The 27976-nt window shown below is 38.4% G+C and overlaps 2 protein-coding genes across 12 annotated transcripts in view; one reads left to right on the top strand and one right to left on the bottom strand.

The window, feature by feature from the left end:
• Positions 1-26992, top strand: part of CDK7 (cyclin dependent kinase 7) — a 52104-nt gene extending 25112 nt beyond the window's left edge. For 2 of the 8 annotated variants that reach the window (XM_081826801.1, XM_081826807.1), the window contains 2 exons: positions 54-201; positions 599-793. In XM_081826801.1, the coding sequence (XP_081682927.1) occupies positions 54-201; positions 599-627 (177 nt within the window). In that variant the 3' untranslated portion in view covers positions 628-793. Of the gene's footprint in view, positions 1-53; positions 202-598; positions 794-5021; positions 6672-21769; positions 22935-22988 lie in introns of those variants that run through there. The other 6 variants (XR_014147146.1, XM_081826804.1, XM_081826803.1 and 3 more) reach the window with 6 other exon arrangements.
• CCDC125 (coiled-coil domain containing 125) lies at positions 2-24254 on the bottom strand. Of its 4 annotated transcripts, none has more exons than XM_081826798.1 (11): positions 23945-24254; positions 21339-21397; positions 20036-20122; positions 19155-19232; positions 18365-18450; positions 13036-13118; positions 11498-11625; positions 10632-10739; positions 9313-9487; positions 5261-5391; positions 2-1670 (listed from the first exon to the last, which is right to left on the bottom strand). In XM_081826798.1, exons 1-11 carry the CDS (start codon positions 24252-24254, stop codon positions 1653-1655), a joined length of 1263 nt encoding a protein of 420 aa, XP_081682924.1. In that variant the 3' UTR covers positions 2-1652. The 4 variants fall into 4 exon arrangements, with proteins under 4 accessions (XP_081682924.1, XP_030889913.2, XP_006738913.2 ...); XM_031034053.2 differs by lacking the exon at positions 2-1670 and adding an exon at positions 2522-4028; XM_006738850.3 differs by lacking the exon at positions 2-1670 and adding an exon at positions 2522-4028 and having other exon boundaries at positions 11510-11625.
• Positions 26993-27976: the final 984 nt, after the last annotated feature.

The following is a 27976-nucleotide window of genomic DNA, read 5'->3' as shown; positions in this document are numbered from 1 at the left end:
GTTCAGATACTCACTTAAAACTCTACTTTCCTTGGTATGTTTCCTTTTTCAAGGCATTGAAAACTAAATATTTCAGTAATCGGCCAGGGCCAACACCTGGATGTCAGCTGCCAAGACCAAACTGTCCATTGGAAACTCTAAAGGAGCAGTCAAATCCAGCTGTAGCAACAAAACGGAAGAGAACACAGGCCTTGGAACAAGGTAAAACTTTCATTTTCATAAGAAATGAATTCAGAAAACTCCAAGTAGGTAATATATAGCTAGTGACCGAGGGGCAGCTAAGAAATGTAGATTGTGAGCTGTTTTGTAAGTGTGGTACAGAATGTGGTATTTTAGTGTTACTTGTTTCCACTGAAAATAATTAAATCAAGCTTTTTAAAAGGATATGGGCACTTCTGAGTATACCTCAGAGTTGCGAGAACTTATCAATATGTACCTTATTTTCTTCATAAATTTTTACTGGTATACTGTATGCTTAATGTTAAATAAGTCTTATTAGCAAATCAAAGCAAGTAAAATGAATGTAGTTAGAATGCAGTGACTGGTTAGAATTGCTGTTAAGATTAAATGTGAACAACCTCATTTTTTTTTCACCTAGGAGGATTACCCAAGAAGCTAATTTTTTAGTTACAGAGATCACTGGACAGTATTTTACTACTGAAGGAAATAGTCAAGGCAAATAATGGAGAAATAGTAAACGTTTAGTAAATGCTGTAGAAGGAATTTGTAAATATTCCACACATGTAAAATATGTAAAACTGGATTATTTTTATTAAATGTATTTTAAAACAAACTTAATTCTGATTTTTTTGATGAGAGTGCAAAAGTAAGATTAAGTTCAATTCTCTGAAATGTAGAATTGAAAATGCATTAAGGAAACCTTAATAAAAATAATCATCAGTTACTTTGGTGATCTGGCCCACATAGCATCACGGATTTGTAGTAGCAGGGGTAGTATTCAAAAATTGAAGCAGTAGTAGAAATGTAGCATATACCTCCTACCTAGAGTTAACAAATGTTAATATACTAAATAGGAAAAAAAGAAGAAAAAATTACAAATGAAATTGAGGTCCCTTTAATATGTCATTCCATTCTTTTCCTTTTCACCTTCCCGAAAGGAGAGTGACTCTTAGGAAATGAGGGTGTCCTTCCATGATTTTATACTGCTATTTTATAAAAATACATGTAATAATACACCGTATAGTTTTGGGTCTCAAAATTTTATGAGTGATAGGCTGTACATCTCATAATTTTTTTTACTCAAAACTTTAATTCCTTCCATGTTAATACATATAAATCTAGTTTATTTAATATCCATTTAATATATAAAAATATATATTATGTATATAACACTACATACTCATGCTTTATGGACTGTTATTTTTCTTGTGCTGTATAAAAATTACCATAAATATAGCAGCTTAAAGTAACACAAATTTACTAGCTCACAGTTCTGTAAGCCAGATGTCTGACCTGGCCCAACTGTGTTTTTTGCAGAGGTCAAAATCAAGATGTCAGTTGATCTGAGTTTCTAGGGAAGAATTGGCTTCCAAACTCATTCATTTCATGTAATTTTAATGCACGTGCTTCTTGTCCTGGTAGCTGTCAGCCAGAGGCCTTTCCCAGCTTCTTAAGGCAGTCCACATGCCTTGTCACATGGTATTCTCCATCTATAAGCCAACAGGTGTGCTTAGAATCTGGTTTCTTTGCTACCAAGAGAGAAAACTCTGCTTTCTTTAAAAAGACAAAATAGACTACATCAGGATTTAAAACTTGTATGTATCAAAGGAGTGATAAGCATAGAGTGAAAAGATGCAAATCATATATCTGATAAGATAGCTCAACAATAAAAAAATATTAAAAAATGGGCAAAGGACTTGAATAGACATTTCACCAAAGATGATACAGAAATGGCCAATAAGCACATGAAAAGATGCTCAACATCACTAATCATTAGGGAAATGCAAGTCAAAACCACAATGAGATATCACTTCATACCAGTTAGGATCTTTACTATCAAAAAAAAAAAAAAAAAAAAAAAAACAAATCCCAGAAAATAACAAGTGTTGATGAGGATGTGGAGAAGTTGGGACCCTTGTGCATTATCGGTTGGAATGTAAAATGGTGTCACTGCTGTGGAAAACTTTGGCCTTTCCTTAAAAATTTTTAAAGAGCATTTTCATATGATCTAGCAGTTTCACTTCTGAGTGTATACCCCCCAAGATTGAATGCAAGGTCTCAAATATACACAGTCCCATCAACACTGTATGAAAGGATCTGTTTCACCTCATCATTTTTAGTACTCACATAATCTTTGTGATCTTTGCTAATTTGGTATCTCATTCTAATTTACATTTTTAAAATTTCTACTGTGGTTGAATAGCTCCTCACATTTGCTAACCATATATAATCCCTTTTGTGAACTGTTGGTTTAGATTCTTTTTCAGTTAGAGTGTTCCAAATTTTATCAATTTATATGAACTTGCATTTTATATATATACACGTATTATACACACACACATTAAAAAAGAACCTTTTTTATTTGATTTTTTTTTTTTTTACACTTCCAGGTTTGTTATTGTTGAGCATTACCAAATCTTTCCTTTTCTTACCTTTTATTTCATATTAAATCATTACACATATTAAATCATTACATGTATTAAATCTGTGTGTGGTCTTTATCCTGTTCCATTGACCTACTGGTACCACATTGTTTTAAATGATGTAGCTTTATATTACTATCAGGACAATGCATTTTTAATATCTAGTAACAGTAGTTCCTCATCATTACTCCTTTTTGCAAAATTTATTTGCCAAGTTTTCATCTTTTATTAATATTTATTAATTCCAACTAAATGGTGTTGCTTTAACACAACAATAGTTTATACTTCGTTGTTACCTCATTTTACCCTGTTGTTACCTCATCTATTTAAGTAGTAGTTAACGTAGCCAAGCCATGTATGTATCTTTTTTACTAGAGATCATAACTAGATAAAAGTTTTATTAAAATTTCTGATAATGTAATACAGTTCCTTTGACATGTGATGTTATTAATATAGCAACATTCCCAGAAGTTATTAAAGATCTTTACTATGTAACATTTATAGAAAGAAAGAAAAAATTAAATGGCTTAAAATTCAGCATCAAAACCAAGAAGGTAAATCAGAATGGTGTGAGTGCTAGAATTATGTGTAGATCTGGCTACAAAGTGTCACCACCCCAACAAAAAAAGAAGCTATAAAGGTAACTAACAATGTTTTGAATATACTTCTGCCAAAGTCCCACCATAATAACTTTTTAATTGAAGTTAAGGAAATTATTAAACTTTGTGGCAAATGAAAAATCCTGAAAAATACAATAAAACAAAATATATGTAATCTAAAAATTAACATTCAGTCACTCCTAGGCATTGTTACTTCTTAGAGCATTAATTTATATTGTTACTTAAGCCAGTCAAAGATCCCTTTAGTCAATCTAAGTAAGTAACTATTTTTCTCAAAAATCATTTTGTTGTTTTTAAGATGTTGGCAAATACTGAAAATATAATAAGGTATGGTAATGTAATTTATAAAATATGTCAACATAATACTAATAAATTTCTTGTAGAAAATGAGTATTTAAGCTGCACAACTTCTAATTATGTAGCAACATTTGTTAAGTCCTTTTTTAAAGTCTCTTGATAGAAACAGCTCTTGGTTCTGATTTCAACTGGTTTATTTTCAAAATATGATATTTGATGGCAAAGAACAGGATCTTTTGAGAGTTCTTGTGCAGTTTTGATCTCTGTGAAGGTGCTGGATTGAACAAATGCAGCCCGCAGAATTTAAAATTTGAACACTTGAAAATACAGGATCATGCAGTTCAAGGAATTCTGAAGATTTCCCCCAGAGGTTTTTTAATGGAAAATTGTCTTTCACGGGACATTTTTCTTTATTCTCATTTGAGGTGGTGTCTCTCTCTTCCAGTGCCCGAGCAAGCATGTAACTAACTTTTCTTTGATGAGCCAGAGCTTCTTCTTTATCATTCAACTGCATATACAAAAATTTAAAATTATACCAGTTACAGGTACCTGGGTGGCTCAGTTATTTAAGCATCTGAGTCTTGGTTTCAGCTTGGGTCATGAGATCAGGCCAAGCCCCACGTTCAGTGCTCATCACGCTCACTGGGGAGTCTGCTGGAGATTCTCTCGCCCTCTACCCCTCCCCCAACCTGTACGTGCTCTCTCTATAAAATAAATATATAAATCTTTTTAAAAAAAAGATTAAATAAAAATACGCCAGTTAGTCAATAAATGTTCTGTCTTCAGTCTGTCAAGTCAGTCAATGTAAATAATTGTTTACTGATTCCCAAGTAATACGGTACACATTACTGAGGCTTTTTTTTTTAAAGGAAGAAAAGAAAGCAGCATTCCTTCTGCTGAAATTTTTGTAGATCATCTGAAGAAAGGGGAAAAACATATACATGGGGTGTGTGTATATGTATGTGTATATAATTTTTTTTTTTTTTAAGATTTTATTTATTTATTTGAGACAGAGAGAATGAGAGACAGAGAGCATGAGAGGGAGGAGGGTCAGAGGGAGAAGCGGACTCCCTGCCAAGGAGGGAGCCCAATGCGGGACTCGATCCCGGGACTCCAGGATCATGACCTGAGCCGAAGGCAGTCGCTTAACCAACTGAGCCACCCAGGCGCCCTATGTGTATATAATATTAACGTGTACTTACCTCTGCAAGAGAATGTTGAAGTTATTTATATGTGAAATTGTTTTTATATATTTATTTGAGAATAAATTGAACACTTCTATAGATAAGTATGTTCATATAGCATGGGTCTTTTAGTTTAGTAATATATGAAATGGGGATAATAGGACTGATTTTCAGGGTTGTAGTGATGATTAAAGGATATAATGTGTGAGAAAGTTGCCTTGTACACCTTAAAAATTCCTGAGTGGCATGGATTGTATGCATACATGCAGATGACCGAGGTGCCTGCAGTTAATTACAGGGGAGCCCCCTCTTTTCAGAAGTGAAGCTTTAAACTTGTACAGGAAGAACATGAATGGGAGAAGTGGGAAGAGCATGCAGGGAATTTAAGGAGATGAAGATCAAAACTGGAGGATGGTACCTCAGCTGGGAAAAGGGCATAAAAGGCAAGTATAGAGTGCTAAAGAATTAAATTAAAAAAAAAAAGAGTTTAATTAATAGGAAGCAGAAAGATTACCTTAACCACAACCTCTAACAAAAGGAAAGCAAAGATACTAACCAACTCTGTTAGCATCTTACAGACCTCCTGAGGGTTATTCTGGGCATCGGTCTTCTTAGAACTGTTTTCTGAAGGGAGCATCCCCAGCAGTTTCTGCCCTAAGGTCTTCTTACTTCCTTGCGATGGTAACCCTAAAATTGAACATGCAAATCCAACTGAGACATAAAAACACACTCACTCATGTAGTTCCAGGAATAGAGGTAAGTATGAACCAGGGATAATTCATTTGTAAATCAGCCAGGAGGTGGTTCTCTTCAGGAGACCTCTAGTGAGTCAGGCATCACAGTGTGTACTGGGAGAACACAGACTTTAGAGCCAGGATGGCAAACGGAGGTTGAGAGGGCCACAGTGTAAGACCCAGTGCAATGCCCTGCCTGCCGCTCTGTCTCATTGTACAGCTGCTCCTGGGGACAGCATGCAGCCCACATTATCAGCAGCTTTCCAGAGGAGGCAGCAATCCAGTTTCGTCTGTGAAATCTCCCAATGTTGAATGTCAGCCACTTACGCACCCCTGTTATTTGAGAACACTGTGCACACCGAACAAAACCTGGCTCTGAACTATGCAAATTCTGTTTTAGAGCAGAAAGACCTGGACTTGAATCCTCATTTAACCACTTACTAAATGACCTTGGACAAGGTCTCTGAGCTTTGTTTCCTCACCTCTAGAATAAGAATAATAGTACCTATGCCTCAGGATTGCGGTGCCATTAAATAATAAAGCAGGGGGGATACTGGGAGAAGGGAGTGGGCAGTTGGTGTTTAATGGGTAAAGTTTCTGTTTGGGAAGATGAAAAAGTTGTAGAGATGAATGGTCGTGATGGTTACAAAACAATGTGAATATTTAAAAATGGTTAAAATGGTAAATTTTATGTATATATTTTATCACAATTAAAAAATAACATAGCACAGTTGTGAAAACTAACCCAGGTATGGACATAATGTTTAAGAGGCCACATCCTGAAATGTGTACACTGATGATGTTCTTCATAGAAAGAATGCAGTTTTATAGCAGACGGTACAAAAATTGCGGATTTATACAAAGAAAACATCAAGAATGCCTTCGGAATGCTCTGTAAATGGTCTAATGGAAAACTGAGAACAGATAAGAGACATTTCCCTTTACACCCAATCCTGATAAACTGCAGTGATGAGCTCACTCATGACCTCTTCCTTCAGCAACTGTGGCAAAAGGAGAAAGGCCAGACAAGTGGATGAATGTCTATTTGGCAGTCTAAAAAAAAGAAATATGCTTATAACCTATCTTTCAGAACTCGTCTAAGCTGCGTATCAATGACAAAAGTTGATGTCTTCTCAACGTGTTAACCACATATAAGAAAATGACCTGTGACAGTCATCCTGTACCTTTAGATTATTGAAATACATGAATAAAATCAGTCTTGTCACTGAAAAACTGACAAAGAGCTACTGACACTTGTATGGACTTGTAAAGGCCTTTCCGAGATGAATCAGTTATTTTACTGCTTCCAGTCTCTTCAGGGTCTTAATGGAAAACAGATCAGGAGCTATACCTATCAAATCATATTTTTTATGGAGAATTTCTTGAGGTTCCTTATTAGCTAGGAAAGGCAGGAGTTCTGGTATATGAAATGAATACATACTCAAGTGCTGAATGTATACAAATCTACCTCTTAGGAAAAACCCAGCCTTTTCTACCTACCACTACCCTTGTGGCCTACTTCCATGCACACCCTTGGGTCTACTATGCCAGGTGAAAGAACGTGGCTGCTCTCCTAGGATTAACCAGGCCTTTCCCTTTACTTTCTCCCCTAACTTTTCTCCTTACCTTCTGTAAAAACAAGCAGTTAAGATCAGATTTCCAAAGGGATTTGCCTTTAGTTTATGTCACAGAACACCAAGGCTATCCTCAAAGACAGTATCTTTGAAAATTGAGCAGTCCCAACTCCTATCAGGGGACTAATTTAGAAGAGGTGCCTGAAGATCACCTACACATTTGTTGTCCTTGATAGATACTCTAAAGATTTTCCATCGATTCCTAAAAGCCTAAGTATATGGACTGTGCTTATTTCCCTAGCAGAATCACCTACCTTGAGCTGGACATTAAGGTTATACCTTCAGCTTTTACCAAGGGATTATTATAAGTAACAGTCATATAAATACTGATTTTGTATTTGTCATAAATGATAGTTAAGGACTTAGACATAATATTAGCCAGCTCAGTGATTTCTTTTATAAGTCTCATGTCTGAAAACTTTTTAAAAGTTAATTTCAGGACAGTGTGGAATGCCTCTTTAAGAATGAATGTTGAGAAATACGTTTTCCTGTGTTTCCCTGACTTCTCCCAGATGAAAAGTCTCAATATGTAACTCTTATGATCTGCTTCTGTCTACTTTCATACTTCTTTTTTTTTTTTTTAAAGATTTTATTTATTTTTTAGAGAGCGAGCGAGAGAGAAACAGCATGAGAGGGGAGAGGGTCGAGGGAGAAGCAGGCTCCCCGCTGAGCCGGGAGCCCGATGTGGGACTCGATCCCAGGACCCTGGGATCATGACCTGAGCCGAAGGCAGATGCTTAACCATCTGAGCCACCCAGGCGCCCCTACTTTCATACTTCTTGTGTACTGCTTCTATTTTTATTATGCCTGTAAGCTTAGCACTTTTTACCATTTCAGCAAAGAGACAGGTAAAGTTTAGTTAATGAAGCTAAAATTTCACAACACGTAACATGTATGCTATTAGGAATGTGTACTATTGAAAAAAATATTTAAAGCAAAATAGGTATCTATTATTAAAAGTTTAATTTTTAATATAAGATTCTTATTAACCCAAAATCATCTGAGAATGAGAGATACTGGAATTAGGATTATGGATTTTGACATACTAAAAAATATTTAGAAATAGTCATCTCAGAATTTTAATATTAAAACATTTAAACTTATAAACTTCACTGTAATCTTTCTTGACTAAGAAAAGGTTTCAAATTAGAATTTTAAATTGAAGCACTAGAAGTTGCACTGAATAATACAAATAAATAAAAACTGATACTGACCATTTAGAGAAACTAACATTTCTAAAAAATAACAGGTACTTTGATTATATTGGATGATATACTTCAACTGTAATTTATTCTTTGATGACATTTTTATATATTTTGTTTTCCACTAGTACAACAGTACTAAAAAAATGGCCATGGCCATGAACTTTGATAGGTTTGTGAACCAAAACCTAAACCTTAACTTGTTTCATTTTTATGAGTATTAATATTTTTTTTTTTTTTAAGATTTTATTTATTTATTTGAGAAAGAAAGTGCATGAGAGGGGGTAGGGTCAGAGGGGAGCCTGATGCGGGACTCGATCCTGGGACTCCAGGATCATGACCCGAGCCGAAAGCAGTCACTTAACCAACTGAGCCACCCAGGCACCCCATGAATATTAATATTTCCAACTTAACATTTTTCCTCTACCCCTCAATATCTCTTTACATATTTCAACAAAGTTTAATTAGATACATTTAATGTTGGGTTTCACTATTTTCATTTTTTTTTTTTAAAGATTTTATTTATTCATTTGACAGAGATAGACACAGCGAGAGAGGGAACACAAGCAGGGGGAGTGGGAGAGGGAGAAGCAGGCCTCCCGCAGAGCGAGGAGCCCGATGCGGGGCTCGATCCCAGGACTCTGAGATCATGACCTGAGCTGAAGGCAGACGCTTAACGACTGAGCCACCCAGGCGCCCCTCACTATTTCATTATTACTTCCTAGGCAATTTCCCTTTACTCATCTGGCATTTTTACAAAGTTTTCCCACGAAACGTAGTCTTGTTTAAATGAGACAGATGAATAGTAAAAAAGAGATTCTGTTATTTTAAGGTTTTGGTGATCCTATTACCTCATCTGCATATGTAACATCCAGTGACCCCATTTTTAACCACAGTTACTAAATTCTGTAATAAATCACAACTATCTTTGATATTTCAGTTATACTCTCCATTACATTAACTATGCTTAATCAACTTGATTATTACCAAAAACAACTAAAATTACACCTGATTATTGCCATTATAACTCATATTTACCATCCTCCTTAAGGTGCTTCCAATTTATCCATTTTGTTGCTTTTGTATACGTTTTATCCATTTGTGTCAATCTCAGTGCCTGGTCATTTTTCCTCATTAATTGTTGCTCAAATGCAATTCTGAATGCATCTGCCATTATGTAAGCTTCTTCTTTACTCTTCTGCAAAAGTCCCAACTAGTTTTGAAAGAAAGTTTGAGAGGTGTCAGAGGCAAAACATAACAATTCTTGCCTGAATACTGAATCAGATTAGCAAATGTAGTCTCCCTGCCTAAGCATGGTTCTAGTGTCTGATCTAGTCCATCTGCTTAAACTAATTAGTACTTGCTAATTACCCTCTATAGTAGCTGCCCACTCTGAGCTAAATTACCAGACGTTTCCCTTGTGGTGCCTGACCATTCCTTGTTAATCCATTTCTTGGACCTCACCACATTACCCTAGGCAGGCCCTGTGTGTGTCCTGCCCAGAGAGTAAGAAAGGAGGACACCAAAGGCTGCATTTCAGTTCCGCCTTGGGCCATTCCAGGCAATATCACTGAAAATAATTACGAGTATCACTTTTTACATGTCCGCCATGGCTGACCCTGACTCTGATCTGTGTAATCTTAGGCTTTTCTTAATGAATTGCCAATGTTTATGTTATTTTTCCTATATCTGAAGACTTAAAATTCCATTCTTCAATAAAGGTAAAATATTTTTAAAATTATGGTCCATGTTCCGTATTTGTTATTAAAACTAATGATAATGGCAAACGCTGTTTGATTAAATGCCAGGCATCTGCATGGCGCTGTGCTAAACATTAAATGTCTGCTTCCTCTGTATCATCGCAACAGCCCAATAACTAGTTATTACTCTCTAATGTGTATCCAAACCCACACAGCTAGAAAATACTAGAGCTAAGACTTAAACTTAGATCTGGCTGGTACAAAGGTTCTTTCCACTGTACCTTGCTGCTTTTCTAATAAGCTTCGTGTTTATCTCCCCATTTATCAGAGTTGTGTATCCTAGTGATTTTAAGCATGAGTGTGCAATATAGTAATTTTGAGGGCCATTTATAGAGAAAAGAAAAATTTAGGCAATGTTAAGTACAAGCTGAGGCAAACAACTTTATGTTGCCACCATATGGTGCCAGGTACTATTTGTATTTTGGAACCGTGTAAATAAAAATAAAATTAAATTTATAAGTTAATTCTATCACATAAAACTACGAATAAGTTCCATAGCCAATGACTACCAAAATGAGCTAATTATTGCAGATATTTTCCTTTATTCTATTACTAGAGAAACAAAACCAAAGCTTCAGTGTTTTGATAATACAGTACCTCCTGTTTGAGCTTAAGAAGCATTCCGCGAGCAGACGCTGCCATTTTGGCACAATCACAGGGCCTCCCTCTAGGGCCATGGCAGAGGCAGGCTCCGAGGACAGCAAGCTTCAAATCCAAAAGCATTATTCCCGTTACTAAGTGCCGTACTGCCTAGCTGCACACAAACATAAGGGCGCACACACACATACACATTTCTATTCAAGCATCATTCAAAGAACCTGGAAAGAAAGAAGAAAAAACTAAAAGAAAGCTGGGAGGAGGATTTCAAGATCCAAGTGGAAATTACAAATGAGGAAACAATGTTACTACTTGGAACAAAACCTTAAAGGAATTCTACCTTGCTTTTCCTTCTCCAAAACCTTTAAGTGGGCACCAGTTTTGTATAGTTCTGTATCCCTGGCAGCAACTTGACCTAATGAAGTAAATATTAACACCCACTGTTACTTCTTGTGACTGAGCTTGGTCCTGCTGCCCAGTATTTACTCCTTCCAGTTCCCACCAGGGAGAGGTGCATGCTCAGAAATGATGAATGATTTCTAATACGTCAGGAGAATCATCATCCTTCCACTTCTAAAAAATACCTATCATCATGTAATGTGAGACACAGCTAACACAGCTTCTGCTAAAACTATAAAAATAAGAAATAAAAGGGGCAGGAGGTGGCCCGCACATCTTCTAGTGTCCGAGAATATAGTGCATGGACGGGCATGGTGCCAGTAAGGCTGAAGAACTGCCCTGGGGAAACCGATGGGACTCTCCTTACCCTCACTCTCAAACTGCTAAGTATAATGCTATTCTAGAACATGGAGCAGGTGATGGGGAAAAGGAAAGTAGAAAACGTCCCTCTTGTTCAGTTTTCTTACCTGCTTACCTACCTCAAGACCTGAAACCTCTGTAAAACCACTTTTATCATGGCACACGTTTTCCGGAGCCACCATCTGCTGTTTGACATCAAGCATGGCGAGGGCCTCTAAATACTGTTGATTTAAAACTAGGAAGGGCCAAAGAACAGAGTGTTAGTTATGAAATTTAACTCCAGCCTCACCCAATTGAGTTACACCAACATCATACACTCATTTCTTATACACAGACATTACCTACTACATCTGGCCCCATCCTGAAAAAAGGTATCAAGTGAGATAATACATATATAACACTAGATTAAATAGGACTGTTTTTAACGTTGAAGTATTTTAATTTTGCAAACAAAGTCTGGTCTTCATTTGCTCAAAGAAAATTTGCAGGATTTTCAAAGAGAACATACAAATGCAAATTATTTGCACTTGCTGGATAGTAAGACAACCAGATGATGAGATCTCCTACCTTAACGTCAAATGTACCAGCTATACAAACTTTATCGGACTTCTGTTAAGAGCTTTCACAAGAGGCTCTCAACCAAACATTTAGAACAAGAAGGGTCCTGCGATCTACTGAGCAGAAAATAGTAACTTTCCCTCTCTTGTTGCAGGGTGAGGTGGTAGAGGGGGAGGGGATGTGGCTATGGGCAACTTCTGTCCTGAACTAACCTAACACAGGAGAGATCTCCCATCTGCTCGAATCACTGGTGTTGAGAAGCACCACTTTCTGTGTGCAATTCTCACCCAGGGCCTCTGCCACAGTACACTTACTGAACTACAGGAAGTGCCCCTCTCAGGTCCATGACATGATTTAGAACTTGGTCCCCTTCAAGCCACTACTTTAAAACAGTTTCTGCTAAGAAGGAAGAACCAACATCTCTTACAATTTTATAAAAAGTTGATGCCATCTTAATATTCTTAAAACACCTTACTATTCTTTTACTAACTTTTGTCATAAGATGGCTCACTACATAAAGGGTATATATGTATACACATATATGTAAAAAATTTCAAGTTTTTAATGAGTCATCTTGAAAAATTAAGAATATTAATCTTAGCAATAAAGTCACAGAAGATATTTTTGAGAGAAAGTAATGTTGAATTACACAGTTACTACTAGTATTCCAATAAAACATATACCTACTAAGGTTCCTCAACATCAGGTGCTCTACAATCTTGTTTTACAATGAGTATAAAAACTAAAGGATAAAGGGAGAATGGGGAGAAATACTTAATGGATATAGGGTTTTATTTTGGAGTGATGAAAATCTTTTGGAACGAGATGGTTGCAAATATTGTGGGTGTTATGAATTATTTACTTTTGAATGGTTGGTTAATTTTGTTAATTGAATTTCACCTAAAAATGTTTTTAAATTGCAAAAACCCTAAAAGATGGGTATCTTCTATTATCCTTAAAGCATATTACTTTAAAATAATAGCACTTTGTCTATCAATATGTATGTTCTTAACATAGGATACTCTATTTAAAAATGATCTTGTAACAGTATTTTTAAAGAATCATCAAAATACCACTCTTCACTTACGTGCATTTTCCGACTTGAGCATTTTAATTTCTTCTGTTTTTACATTTAAAGTTTCTTGGAGGACTGCATTTTCACAGTTTAGCCTGGAAAAAAGTACCCTCCAAATAACTAAAACATTAACACTTCATGGTTGAATGAGAATATTTTTATCCCATAATTAGAACACAAAAACCCAAATAAAATTTTTCCTACTTCAAAACAGTCTAGAACATATATGTGTCACAAAACAAAAACAATTTAAAAGAGTGTGGTAATGGGGCGCCTGGGTGGCTCAGATGGTTAAGCGTCTGCCTTTGGCTCAGGTCATGATCCCGGGGTCCTTGCTTCGAGCCCCACATCGGGCTCCCTGTTCGGCGGGAAGCCTGCTTCTCCCTCTCCCACTCCCCCTGCTTGTGTTCCTGCTCTTGCTGTCTCTCCCTCTGTCAAATAAATAAATAAAAATCTTAAAAAAAAAAAGTGTGGTAAGATTTTGAACATACTTTTAATTCGTCTGTGTATTTAGCTGAGAAAGAATCAGAAGTATCTCAAATTAAAAAATAATAAAATAATAAAAAGGGGGGGGGCCTGGCTGGTTCAGTGGGTAGAGCATGTGACTCTTGATCTCAGGGTCATGAGTACAAGCCCCATATTGGGTGTGGAGCCTACTTAAAATAAAAATTAATAGGGGTGCCTGGGCAGCTCAGTGGGTTAAGCATCTGTCCGACCCTTGATTTCAGCTCAGGTCATGAGCCTCAGTGTTGTTAGATCAAACCCCATGTCAGGCTCCATGCTGGGCATGGAGCCTGCTTAAGATTCTCTTTCTCCCTCTCCCTTTAATTAATTAAAATTAAAAAAAAAGAGAATCAGGGGCACCTGGGTGGCTCAGTCAGTTAAGCATCTTGACTTCAGGTCATGATCTCAGGGTCCTGGGACCAAGACCCAAGTCGGGCTCTGCACTTAGTGGGGAGTCTGCTTTTCCCTCTATCCCTCCCCCTCTCCCTGCTTGTGTACACACACACTCTCTCAAACAAGTAAAATCTTAAAAAAAAAAAAAAAAATGGGGCGCCTGGGTGGCTTAGTTGAGCCATCTGCCTTCGGCTCAGGTCATGATCTCTCAGTTCTGGGATCAAGCCCTGAATTGGGCTCCCTGCTCAGTGGGGAGCCTGCTTCTCCCTCTCCTCTTGCCCCTGCTCATCATGCTCTCTCTCATATAAGATTTAAAAAAATAAAAATAATAAAAGAGAATCAGAAGTGTCTCTGAGGCATCCTTTTAAATATTCATTTTCTTTACTAAAGTTTTAATCATCTTAACCACCACCTATAAACTTAGGCCACCTCCAAGAACTTGCATAAAAAGATACATAGTTTATACTGCAAAATACTGGAAACAATCTAAGTGCCTATCAAGGAGAATGGTTGAGTACACTATGGCACATCCACACAATGGATTGGTTTCCAGGATATATTGTTAAACAGAAAAAACAGTTTAAAAGACTATCTACAGTCAACTGTTCTTTGGTGTAAGAAAGAAGGAGAAATAAGAGAACAGACATATATGCCCATTTGTGCAAAAGGAAACACAGGAAGGATAAATCAGAAAATAGACTGGTCATCTACAGATGGTGAGGAAAAGGAAGGATGACAGGAGGTTGGGAATGGGGGGAAAATGACATTTCTGAGTATACCTCTCAGCATAGTTCTGACTTTTGGAAGCATGGGAATGTTTTACAAAGTCAAAAATAAAGACGAATAACTAAATCAACAAGGATGGTGAAAAAAACCTAAGATCGAATATAGATAGAAACAAATGAACTTAAATGAACAGTATAACCATACTGAAGAGAAAAAAGTAAACAAGTTTTATTTTTTTTAAAGAATTATTTATTTGAAAGAGCGCAAGTAAGCACAGGGGGTGGGGCGGGGCAGAGGGAGAGGGACAGAAACTCAAGCAGACTCCTCGCTGAGCATGGAGCCCGGCACAGGGCTTAATCTCATGACCCTGAGATCATGACCTGAGCCGAAATCAGGAGTCAGACACTCAACCAACTTAACCATCCAGGTGCCCCAAGAAACTAAACAAGTTTTGAACACGGTGTATTGACTGGATCCCCTCAGGCTAGAAAAAAAACTATAAACAAATACTGAACTCTAGGTTTGATTCTGCAATGGTGTATATTAGCAATTCTAAAGCTACTTTCTGCATATTGTATGACAGAACGAATAAGTAAACATTGGGTAAAAAGAGCCATGTTTCTCACTGTGGAAGTTACAAATGTGGCAAGGAGCAAGGCTAAAATTAACGCTGTGGTGGTGGTCTGCAATTGGAGATAGGGGTCTGAACTCAGGGTTTTGAACAGAGAGAGAGAGGTTTAGGTCTGTGTAAGTGTGGGTGTGTATTTCCAGCTCTGTCCTCTGAGACCTTTTAGCAATGACTTCCAGTAGCAATGAGCACACTTAGCACTAAGACCTTGATTTCTTTTTTTTTAAGATTTTATTTTTATTTATTTATTTGACAGAGAGAGACACAGCTAGAGAGGGAACACAAACAGGGGGAGTGGGAGAGGGAGAAGCAGGCTTCCCACTGAGCAGGGAGCCCGATGCGGGGCTCGATCCCAGGATCCTGGGATCATGACCTGAGCCGAAGGCAGACGCTTAACGACTGAGCGACCCAGGCATCCCAAGATCCTGATTTCTAAACACCATTCCCCACTAGAAGGAACCAGGGACCCCTGAAGAAATGCTTAATATTTTATGCATAACGGCCTAGAATATCTTATACCAGAAAGCAAAGTGCTCAAACAATAATAGGGAGGTGTCAGAAAGTCACAGGAGCCAGCTTGAAGGGGCTCCCACTGACCAAAGTTGGAAATTTTTTTTAAGATTTATATATTTTTTTTAGAGAGAGAGCAAAAGCACACACACACCCAGGGGAGGAGGGAAGGGCAGAAGGAGAGGGAGAGAAAGAATCTGAAGCAGACTCCCCACTGAGTGCAGAGCCTGATGCAGGACTCAGTCTCACAACCCTGAGATTATGACTTGAGCTGAAACTAAAAAGAGTCAGATGTTTAACCCACTGCACCACCAGGCGCTCCCAAAATTGGAAAATTTTAAGCAACAAAAGAAATTACGATAGTAATGGCTTTTAACCAGCTGAATAATGCAAGAATTCATGAATCCATTTTGGTATAAACAAATGGAGAAAAAAAGCTCTTTACTACAGTAAAATGCCAGCAAATAAATGCAGAAGAAGTAACAGAATTAGCAAATTACCATTTGGCAGCCATCACAGTAATGATTGCTTCAGGCAGAATAATCTGTGGATGTAAAAACTAGTGGGTGAAAATCTGATAAACTACATAATCTCAAAGCATCTCCCCCACAAGATGCTTATTAATCACAAGGGGAAAAAATAGTGCCTTTATAGTGGAGAGTGAGGGCACACAACCCACCTTAACCCAAGTAGTCAAGATTCACAGGCTAGGAATGGGACAAATCAACTTCACAGGCCTCCGGATGTAATCCGCTAAGAACACAACACTGCTTCAGTGGTAATATGCCCAAATGCGTAGCCCGAATTAAGTTCAGACGCACCAGACGTCTCCAATGTGGGACATTACATAACCGGCCTGTCCTCAAAAAATGTCAGGAACAAACACTGAATAACTGTTTCAGATGTTTTTTTCCCCTGCCCCTCACTTCGCCTCCCTCCCTCCTAAGTGTTTCTGATTAAAGGGTTCTAAGGTTTAGAAGGGACAAGCAAACGCAATGCATGATTCTGGACTGGCTCCCAGAACACAGGAATTTTTTTCTTCTCTTTTGCTAAAGGGGTGTTATTACTAGAATAATTAGCAAAACTAAATAAAAGAGTATCAGATTAATGTCTTAATTTTGATAATATTACTGTGGTTATGAAAGTCCCTTTTTATAAACACAGAGTGAAACATTTAATGAGGCCTTATATATAAGCAGCTTACTCTTAAATGGCTCAGATATCTATATGCATTTAACTACAAAGAAAGAAACAGAATGATAAAGCAAGTGTGGTAAAGAGTTCTACTTTGGAGAATCTTGGAGAAAGATATACAGGAATGCTTTGTATTATTCTTGCAACTTTTCTGTACGTGTTGTTATATTAAAAGTTAGTAATAAATTAAAAATTAGGTACTAAAACCATCTATAACCCCAGATATCAAATCAATTTCTCAATTGACTTTATAATATGTATATAATTTAAAGTTACTAAATAAATTCACTAGTAAAAATTGCCCAAAAGATTTTGTTTGAAAAACAAATGCCAGTGCTAAAATAACTTGGAGGGGCACCTGGGTGGCTCAGATGGTTAAGCGTCTGCCTTCGGCTCAGGTCATGATCTGAGGGTCCTGGGATCGAGTCCCGCATCGGGCTCCCTGCTAGGCGGGGAGCCTGCTTCTCTCCCTCTGCCTCTGCCTCTCTCTCTCTCTCTGACTTTCATGAATAAAAAAAAAAAAAACAACTTGGAAAACATGGCGCTTACACTGCTTTTTATTTATTATTATTTTTTAAAAGATTTTATTTATTTATTTATTTGACAGAGAGAGACAGAGCGACAGAGGGAACACAAGCAGGGGGAGTGGGAGAGGGAGAAGCAGGCTCCCCACTGAGCAGGGAGCCCAATGTGGGGCTCGATCCCAGGACCCTGGGATCATGTCCTGATCCGAAGGCAGATGTTAACTGACTGAGCCACCCAGGCGCCCACACTGCTTTTTAAAATACAGTTTATAGGGGCACCTGGCTGGCTCAGTTAGTAGTGCATATGACTCCTGATCTTGGGGTTGTGAGTTCAAGCCCCATTGTGGACATAAAGCCTACTTAAAATAAAATATGAAACTGGTGTTAAGTGGATAAGCATAGTAAGAATTTCATAATATTCATAGCCCACAGAAGAACACCTAAGCTATATTTGAATTATATACACTTTATGGGGCGCCTGGCTGGCTCAGTTGGAAGAGCCTGTGACTCTTGATCTCGCGGTCATGAGTTCAAGCCCCATGTTGGGAGTAGAGATTACTCAAATAAATAAATATTAAAAATAATAAAGATATAGGTAACTTATACACACTTCAAAGATTTCCAAAGAGGGGCACCTGGGTGGCTCAGTTGGCTAAGCGACTGCCTTCGGCTCAGGTCATGATCCTGGAGTCCCAGGATCGAATCCCACATCGGGCTCCCTGCTCGGCAGGGAGTCTGCTTCTCCCTCTGACCCTCCCCCCTCTCATGTGCTCTCTCTCTCTCAAATAAATAAATAAATAAATAATCTTTAATAAAAAAAAAAGATTTCCAAAGAAAAACTATAGAATAAGAATATACAAACCTGTCATATTTTTGGGTCCATGATTCCTCTATATTTTTAAATCTATTCTGATCAAACTCTATTTCCCACTGCAAGGCATTTATTTCCTGTAGAAAGAAAATAGCACTTTTCATGGAAAATTACTACAGATCACTTCAGGACATTGTGAATAACTGAAATAAATCATCAATCACTTAAAGGGATAGGTTAAAGAGAAACTAATTATTCAAAAAGAGTCTGTGACATTTGTAAGCACATGTAACATGCCTTTTTAGCACTCAAGAAAAGCTTTGCCAAAACTTGCTTATTATAAGAAACAGCTTCAAATTTTGCTGCTCGGAACCTGGATTTCTCATTGCCCCACCCCCAACCCATACAGACCACAAGCAAAACACGTGCCCGGGAGTTTGAGCCCAGGACACTGCCATCAAGAGAGGCTACAACAGGCACAGGAACAAGACCTTCCAAGGTGATTCCTAACTACCGTTTAGTGACGATGAGATGGTCAGAAAGAGGCAGGCTCTGCCAGGCAAGAGGAGAAAGAAAAAAGGAAAAAGAAGAAAAATAGTGTCAACTTGGCAAGCCTCCTACTACCTTAAAATGAGGCAATAAAAGAAATCTTAATTCTTTGCCCGTATAATAGTATGTTTTGTATTGTAAGCTCCAAAAGGGAAGGGACTGTATAAAACAGAAGCCCAACTAAAAGAGGGTATGCGCAAATGACATATCCATCTAGTATGGTGATTTTTAAAGGAAATTCTATTTGAAAGCTTGGTGGACTGAACAAGTCTACACTAAAAGTGGCAAATACCTTCTCCAAGGATCTCTTTTGTTCCATAGTTTTTTGCAGCATCATTTGGGTGTGACTTGTGGCTTTGCCAAAAATTGCCTAAGAAGAATAAGAAGCCCATCAGTATAAATTAAATTTCTCATTACTCCTATATGCACAGTAAGGTTCACATTTTTATTTTAAGACGATAGAAAACCAGAGAATTTCCATAGAGACCACCTTTTATAGAGAATTTGATAGTTCACACGTCGAAAGATCTTGGTTTGACTCTCCTGATGAGTATGAGAATGAATGAATGAACTTTCCACACAAGACTGGCACATGAACAAATAAAGCAGTGTTATTCATCAGAGCCCAAAAGAGGAAACAGTGTAAGTGCCCATCAAATGGTGAATGGATAAATAAAATACGGCATAGCCATACAATAGAATGAATATTAGGCAATAAAAAGGAAGAAAGTACTGACACATGCCACACCATGCATGAGCCTCAAAAACATGTTAATTAAAGGAATCCAGACACATATCATTCCATTTACATGGAATAGAAAAGACAAATCCAAAAGACAGTAAGGAGATTAGTGGTTGTCTGGGGTTGGGGATGTGAATGGGGAATGACTGCTAATGGGTTAGAGCTTCCTTTGGGGGAATATTGAAAATATTCTAAAATTAGATTATGGTGATGGTTATGCAACTCTAAGGTTAGCAAAAATAAGTTGTACATTGAAAACAAGTGAAATCCATGGCATATAAATTTTACCTCAATAAAACTGTTTTAAAAATCTGCACCTCAAAAAAAAAACAACCCTATATTAAGCACTGACGCTTTTGTTTTAAAAGATAAAACCATACTACCTATGATTGGAATGTGTAAGTGACCAAAATTTAAAAATAACTTCTTACCATGCTTTGAAGAATTTTTAGTGCTTCCTCTTTACCTTCTAGTTGTCTTTGAGATGCCTCAAGTTCAGTTTTTAAAATTTCTACCTCCTGAGAGGAGAAGTAAAATTAGTCTACATATCTGTAAGATATGCAACCCCCAAAATGATCAATTTGGATATTTTACATGTAAGCTCAACACTCTGACACTCAGCAAGCACTCTGAACCTAAGCGCTCTGACCTTACAAAAGAGGCTGGGAATTCCTCCAGGCTTCCTAAGCGGCCCAGGCAGGCTTTAGACTGAAACTCTCACCATCAGGTACCCATTGTAACTAAAAGCCCAGACCTGCTTTTACCCTTCCAGACCACACAGCTAATAATCTGAAAATAATCTTTACAGCACCGACAATAAGCACGTGCTCACCCACAGAGCTAGTGGCTATCATCAGTTGAATTATGTCCTTCCCACCAAGGAAAGTTTTGTCCAAATCCTAACTCCTGGTACTAAGAATGTGACCTTATTTGGAGACAGGGTCTTTGCAGATATAATCAGATTAAGATGAGGTCATACTGGATTAGGGTAGGCCTCATGCAATGACTTATGTCCTAAGACAAGGGAAGTTTGGGTACAGACACAAAGGGGAGAAGGCCATGTGACAAGAGAGGCAAAGACTGCAGTGATGTGGCTATAAGCCAAGGAATGCCAAGAATGTCAGGGGCAACCACCAGAAGCTAGGACGAGGCAAAGAAGGATTCTCCTCGACCTTCCAGAGGGAACATGGCCAATTGACATCTTGATTCCAGATTTCTAGCCTCCAGAACTGAGAGAGAATAAATCTCTGTAGTTTCAAACCACCTGTTGGTGTGCTTTGCTACAGCAGCCCTAGAAAACAAAACGGTAGCTCGGTAGCTTTCACCAGAAGAGTTCCAAATTCACATTCGGTCTTCCTGTTCCCGGAAAGATAGGAACCTGCACACATACTCCTACTCCCAGCAGCAGGCTGGACTCAGAGCACCTGGGAAGCCTGCTGTCCTCTGACTTCAAAGAGGTTAAATTAAGTCAGTTTATTTCAAGCCATACACACAGGGAAGACAGATGGAGGGAAGTTTGTAACTCTGTTGTGCAAGGTTCCGGGCGAAAGGCGAGCTGGAGGGCCTGTTTACGTAAATAGCTTTCTTGAGAGATGAGGAAGAGATAGAGGAGGACAGTTGAAAGTTATGAGCTTTACACTGTGGCTCACTGAGCATATCTGGAAAGCCAGCATTATTTAAAATATCAGTGGGCTTTGTTCACAGGAGAATTTTTATATTAGCTGGAGTACTTACCTCTAGAGTATCCTGAAGACGTCGCTTTAATTCTACATTTGACAATTCTAAATTAGAATCTATTAGGAAAAAAACAAAACAAAACAAATACTTTTTTTTAACCAGCTGAATACAGGACATCTGTTTACAAAATATCAAATACAATTTTTTGTCAAGAGGAAAGAATTGTAATAAGCCACATAATGATAAAAATAGGTAGCTTAAAACATTGCACAAATGAAAAGATACATACTTTTGAATAAAAATACTCCTTAAAAAGGGACTCTCTAATAAAACTGTTGTTAATGAATTGGTTAATTATTACATACAAAACAGTATTTAAAAACATGAATGTTGGTCAGTGAAATAAACTTTGGTGGTTTGGCTTAAGTTTGATCAATATAGTGATACGAAATATCTAAGAAATAACCTGAATTTAATTTCTTTCCAAGGAGAATGACTAGAAGTCTCCTGTAACTTCAATTATTCTCTCCTTACTGTGATCAATTGAGACATTAAACTGAGCTTCCCAGGAGCTTCCTTTTCATTGTGGTCTCACTGGCAATAGAAAAACACGAAAGTGGTAAATTACAAGCAAGAAGACTAAGAAGAAGTAAAAGGAAGAAAAGATTTTTTAGAAAGAGTATTTTGAGGGACATTAAAAACTTCTCAAAACAATTATCTTCTTTGCTGTTCTGAACTTTCAGTATGACAGTATCCGAGGCAAAAACTAAATCTTGTTTTTATTCTGATGGCACAAGGCTCCAAGGAGAGACAAGTGACACTGGGTTGGCAATGACAAGTTCTGTTGTAGTAATACTTGTGCTAGGCAGAATAATGGTCCTAAAGATGACCACATCTTAATCCCCAGAACCTGTGAATACATGGCAAAAGGGACTTTGTCTGATTAAGGAGTAGGAGATTATCCTGGATTATCCAGGTGACCCCACTGTACTCACAAAGGGTCCTGATGAATGAAAGAGGGAGGCAGGAAAGTCAGTGGCAGGGTGAAACAGCATGAGAAAGACTTGACCAGCCATTGCTGGCTTTGAAGATGGAGGAAGGTGGCCATGAGCCAAGGAATGTAGGTGGGCTCTAGAAGCTGAAAAAGGCTCAGGAATGGATACTATTCTCAGGAATAGAGTCTCCAGAAGGAACGCGGCCCTGCCGACATCTGGATTTTAGCCCAGTAAAACCTGTTTTGGATTTCTGACCTGCAGAACTGTAAGATAATAAATTTGTGTTATCTTAAGGCATTAAGTTTGTGGTAATTTGGAAATTACCTGTTAGCGACAAGAAACCAATACAATATCCTTAGGTAGGATCAAGCTAACTTAAGATAAAAGTCCATAACCCAACAAGACAGGAGCTCATACTTTTACTGTTACATTTTGTTTATATCCCAGTGGTTTCCTCATGTTCTTATAAAGGCATTTTAGCAATATGTGCGGTTTTCAACATCTTGCTTGCAAAACAGAACCCAACCTCTATGCATGATAGGAACTGAAAGAAAAATATATAAATAATCCTGTCCTAATTTCAAGAAGGATTTTGAAAGATGGGGGGTAAGATCCGCATCTGCAGCATGTTTTCTGTAAATCTAAAAACCATGTTTCTTAAATTATTCTCATGTTGTTCTAATTTGTGTTTGTTCCACTTGCGTGGGGGAAGTTTTACCACATGGATTATAGAAGATTCAGCCAGACAAGAGCTGTGCCACCAGGTAGGCATGGAGTCACCCCTGGGTTCCCAACCATTTTGGAGTTGTAACATTCTATCACACCGTGATTCTGAATTTTATTTTTTTTAATATATGGCATAATTTATTTTTTTTTCTGATAAATTAAGATGAATTTTTTGAGGGGCACCTGGCTGCCTCAGTCGGTGGAATGTGCAACTCTTGATCTCTGGGTTGCACTACCCACACTGAGTGTAGAGATTACTTTTAAAAAAGATTAATTTTTAGGGGGAGGATTTCATGACATTTGTAAAATAACTGGAAGCATACATGTTTTGCCTGGAACACACCTTCCCCAGATAAGTACCAGGCCTGGACATCATTTCATTCTGGTGCTCAAAAGCCACCTCCTTAGATAGGTACCCCGACCCTTGCCTGAAAGAGCATGCGCCAACCCCTCCAAATATTCAGTGTTCCTGCACTTACTACTGCCTGATGTTACATAGCTGTTGACTGGTAGATTAATTTTTTCACTCCTCTACTAGAATGTGAACTGCATGACATGGAGACTGTTTTGTTCCCTAATGTTCCCAGAGCCTAGAACAGCCCCTGGCACCTAAGAGGTACCCAATAAATACTTGAATTAAAAAAAAAAAAAAAACGGATGACGCATACCACTAAATCACACACACACACAAAAGCAAGGTAGGTAATCACCAATATCACTAACATATGTGTATTAATGCAGACTAACTGCTACACTCCTCCATTCATACAATAGTTGGAAATAGAAACCTGGGTTACTTTTATACTATCACCAATCCCACCAGGTGAGTAAAGATGAATTTCCACACACTACAGTGACCTATTGTCTGGTGTTGGAAGGGTGAAAGCATTGATGAAATTCACAGGAGAGGAGGAGAAAGGAGAGGGCACTAAGCATTCTTACCACTGCTACTCTGTCGTGCGTAGTGGGAAGTTCTGGGCTCTGCAGGGTATGTATCTTGCAAGCTCTTATGCCTGGAATACTGAAAAATGGCACCACTTCTTTCTTCCCCCTTTCCTGGAAGTGGGGGCGGGCTGAAGTTCTTGCCATCAGATCTTTTTCTTGATGTCGATAGGTGTGAAACTTGCACTTCGTAAATACCGCCGGGCCTTCTTCCGAGGCCATACCCTAAGTCGCCTTCTGCCATGTCATCGTCCTCTGTTTCCCAGGTCCACACCTCTGCCTCACTCGGCGGCCTCACAACCCTGCTCATCAGCCAGATGCCGTATTTAACATAAGGAAAACCAGGTTGTTATCTGTGATTCAGAGAAATAGTTTAAAAACCATCAGTATAATAAAGTTGGGTTTTGGTGGGGAGAAAAGTTTCCTTCTCTATTATACAGGCACAGCTATCCCAGCGAGGCATTGGCACACAAAGAGCCCTTACAATCCAGTCCAAGTTATTCAACATTTAAGGGCCTTTTAGGTCGGAGAAGATCCAACCTCTTATTTCAAAGATTGCAGTGAATTGTACGGAAGCAGGAAAACCTTTTAACTGAATCTAACCATCTCCTGATCAGGAGAAAGCAGATCAGCTTTTGCCAAGGGAAGAGAAGAAAGGGTATGGCTTTCACAAGCGAAGAACTATATAGAATTCAAGAAGTCTCTGAAAATGGGGACTTGCAGTGACTATGGAGACCACCCCGCCTCTGTCCCTTCATGGCCCTTCATGCACTTCAGGGGCTCGGTGCTTAGAGCCTCTCCTCTAGCTCTACTTGGTTCATCTTCTGTTTCTGTGAAGACACAGTTCTCCTGGGATGCTCTTCCCCAGACAGTTGCTCACCTGGTTCTTCACCTTCTTTGGGTCTTTCCTTCAGTGGCACCTACGTGACTGACACCGGGTCTGAAATTGCCAACTCCTCCTTCTCCCACTTCTCTGCTTTATTTTGCCCCTTAGCACTTAGGACCTTCTAACATACCCCTCCCTATTTTACTCATTTTGCTAATCATGCCACCGAAAGGGGGAAGGGAGTACAAAAGTGGGAGCCTAGGAAAGTAGGAGTTGGTTCTGACCGGCCTGTGATGCCTCTCAAAAGTAGGGCAACCTGAAACTTTTCCTCTGCCGGAGTCCAGACCTGCTCCAGATGGCCCTAAGCGGAATAGAAAATTTTGTCTGTTTGGATCATCACTGCGTTCCCAATGCCTAAGACAGTATCTGGGACATAACTGGTACTCAAGAAATACTTCTTAAATAAGTGAATGAAGGAAGGAATAAACAAACAAACTGAAATACTCGCCTGTCCGGCAGAAAAACAGTCACCTCAGCAAGGCTCCACCCTGCATACTGTGGAGCTAAGTGCCTGCCCTTCTTCCCAGAAGAAAACACTCCAGATAAAATGCCATACAGTGCCCACCACTGAGCCCTCCCTGTGGGGAGACCACTGACCACTGTAGGCACCTACCTGGTGGCTGGAGAGCACCTTAACTGCTCAGCCTTGTTCCTCCTGCACAGAGGACGGTTGAGAAGGACTTTGGCCACCAGGCATTTCAAAAGCGCTGTTTTGATGCAGTTGTTTAGAAACATCTCATCCTTTTCTCAAGACTCATTAAAAAAAAAAAAAATACATCTGACATCTTTTCTAAATATCCTGCTGTTTACATAATTGCTTACCAGGACTTTAAAAAATAATTAAATCTAAATGTTGCATTTTTTTAGTGAGATGTTTCTCTTATTCTTCCACTATTAAAACCACACATAGGGCGCCTGGGTGGCTCAGTCGTTTAAGTGTTGGCCTTCAGCTCAGGTCATGATCCCAGGCTCCCGGGATTGAGTCCCACATCGGGCTCCCTGCTCAGCAGGGAGTCTGCTTCTTCCTCTCACTCTCCCTCTGTGTTCTCTCTCTCTCAAATAAATAAAATCTTGAAAAAAAAAAAAAAAAATAAAACCACACATAGATGCCAGATAAATCTGACCATGTTTGAAGGGGTTTCTGTTGTTTTATACTTTTTTTTTTTTTTAAGATTTTATTTATTTGAGAGAGAGTGAGTGCACAAGCAGGGGGAGTGGCAGGCAGAGGGAGAAGCAGACTCCCTGCAGAAGAGGGAGCCGGACCCGGGACGGTGATCATGACCTGAGCCGAAGGCAGATGCCTAATGGACTGAGCCACCCAGGCGCCCCAGTACCATATATTTTCAATATTTGAAAGCAAAATCCCTTACAGATTTGAAAAGATAACATCATAAAAGAAGGTACACGGACAGAAAGACGCTCATCATTAGTTGTCAGGGAATTGTAGATTTAAACTCTAATGAGATTCTGTTACATACCACTGTCAATTCTGTGTTGCTGCGGATGGGGACATACACAGTTGGCGGGGGTATAAAATGGTACAACCCCTATGGAAAAGTTTGACGGTTTCTTTTAAACAGGTGATCCAGCAATTCCATTTTTGATATTTACCCAAGGGAAATGAAAACATATGCTCAGACAAAGGTGTGTGCATGAATGGTCATAGCATTACTCAAATTGGCCCCAAACTGGAAATAACCCAAATGTCCATCAACAGAAAAACAAACTGTGGTAAGTCCATACAACAGAATATATTCAGCAATAATGAATTTCTAATGTATGTGACAACATGGATGTATCTTAGAGACATTATGCAAACAGAGGAAGACATGCTGTGTGAAATCCTGGCCAAATTAATATACATAACAGACACAGATCAGTGGTTGCCTAGGGTGAAAGGCTGCCTTCAGAGAGCATGAACAAACTTTTTGGGGGTGATAGAAAAGTCTTCTCTCTTGACCAGAGTGATGGTTTGTCAAAACTCATCATCCTTACAATGGTGCATTTTATTGTATGTAAATTATACCTTAAGAATGTGAAAAAATGTTTAAACAAAAAAGAATAAGGGATCTTTAACTGGATTAGGGAACAAGATGAGAAATGTGTTCATCAGTTGTAACCCTCCTAGATAAGCAAATTATTAAACTAGATGCTTTAAATCAGCTCCAGTTCTTTTTCAGTGATGTAATAATAGTACTTGTTGCTTATTTCTATGTGCTAGGCACTATTTAAGTGTTTTATTTATTCTATTTAATCTTTACTTTGCAAGACACTCCTGTTATTGTTTAAGTCTAGATAATTAAACTTAAGCACAGAGAGGTTAAGTAACATAGCTAACAAGAGATAGAACCAGATTCTGAATCCTGATCCCTCATGTCAGAGACACTGTGACACTCTTAGCCACTGCTTTCTGGGAATGTGAATGAAATTAACATCAGAATAAACCACATTTCTATTATTTATGACATCAAACAGAACTGAAAGTAAAAGTCATTTTTTCCCCCAAATTTTTATAAAATCATCTTGGCTCCTTTCTGAAATAAGTAAGTTTATCTATTTTTACTTGTCAAGATAGACAGGAAATTACTCCCTAAGAAGCTGTGTTTTACCTCTATCACAAATTCCTGCTTATAAATGCAATCTCACACCTCTGTTAAGGACGGTGTGATCAGGACTGGGCAGCCAGCAGTGGAGAAAATGGAATTGGTCAACACAAAGGAAAAAAGTAGCATGAGGAAAGAGTAAGCAACCGCAGGATTAGCTAAGAATATTTTTTAATGTGCCACATAAAATCAGGTATCATCGTTCTGTCTTTCTGCTGTTCACAGCTGAACATAATGAGCTTTCCCATGATCTAGTACTCTACCGTTTTTAAAAATATAACTTGGGAACGGCCAGCTGTGTACTCTCTCATGTTTTATATACTAATTTTCATATGTAATGAAGTCAAACTAAACGACTTTTAGAACACATGCCTTCTAAAAAAGGGAAAATGTTCTAAGTTACTAATGTTCCAGTAGCCAGTTGAAAACCAGGCAGGCAGCAGGATATGTGAGAGAGAAGGCCCTGACTCAGGAGGTCTGAGTTCAAATTTCACTCCACCACTTGCTGCTCTATCATCTTGGGCAAGTCCTTTAACTTCTCGG

The sequence above is a fragment of the Leptonychotes weddellii genome, chromosome 7 (assembly GCF_054177405.1).
Source record: "Leptonychotes weddellii isolate Sample4059 chromosome 7, ASM5417740v2, whole genome shotgun sequence".
Taxonomy (NCBI): Eukaryota; Metazoa; Chordata; class Mammalia; order Carnivora; family Phocidae; genus Leptonychotes; species Leptonychotes weddellii.
Note: the sequence above shows the minus strand (reverse complement) of the source record. Positions and strands in the feature narration are given on the sequence as shown.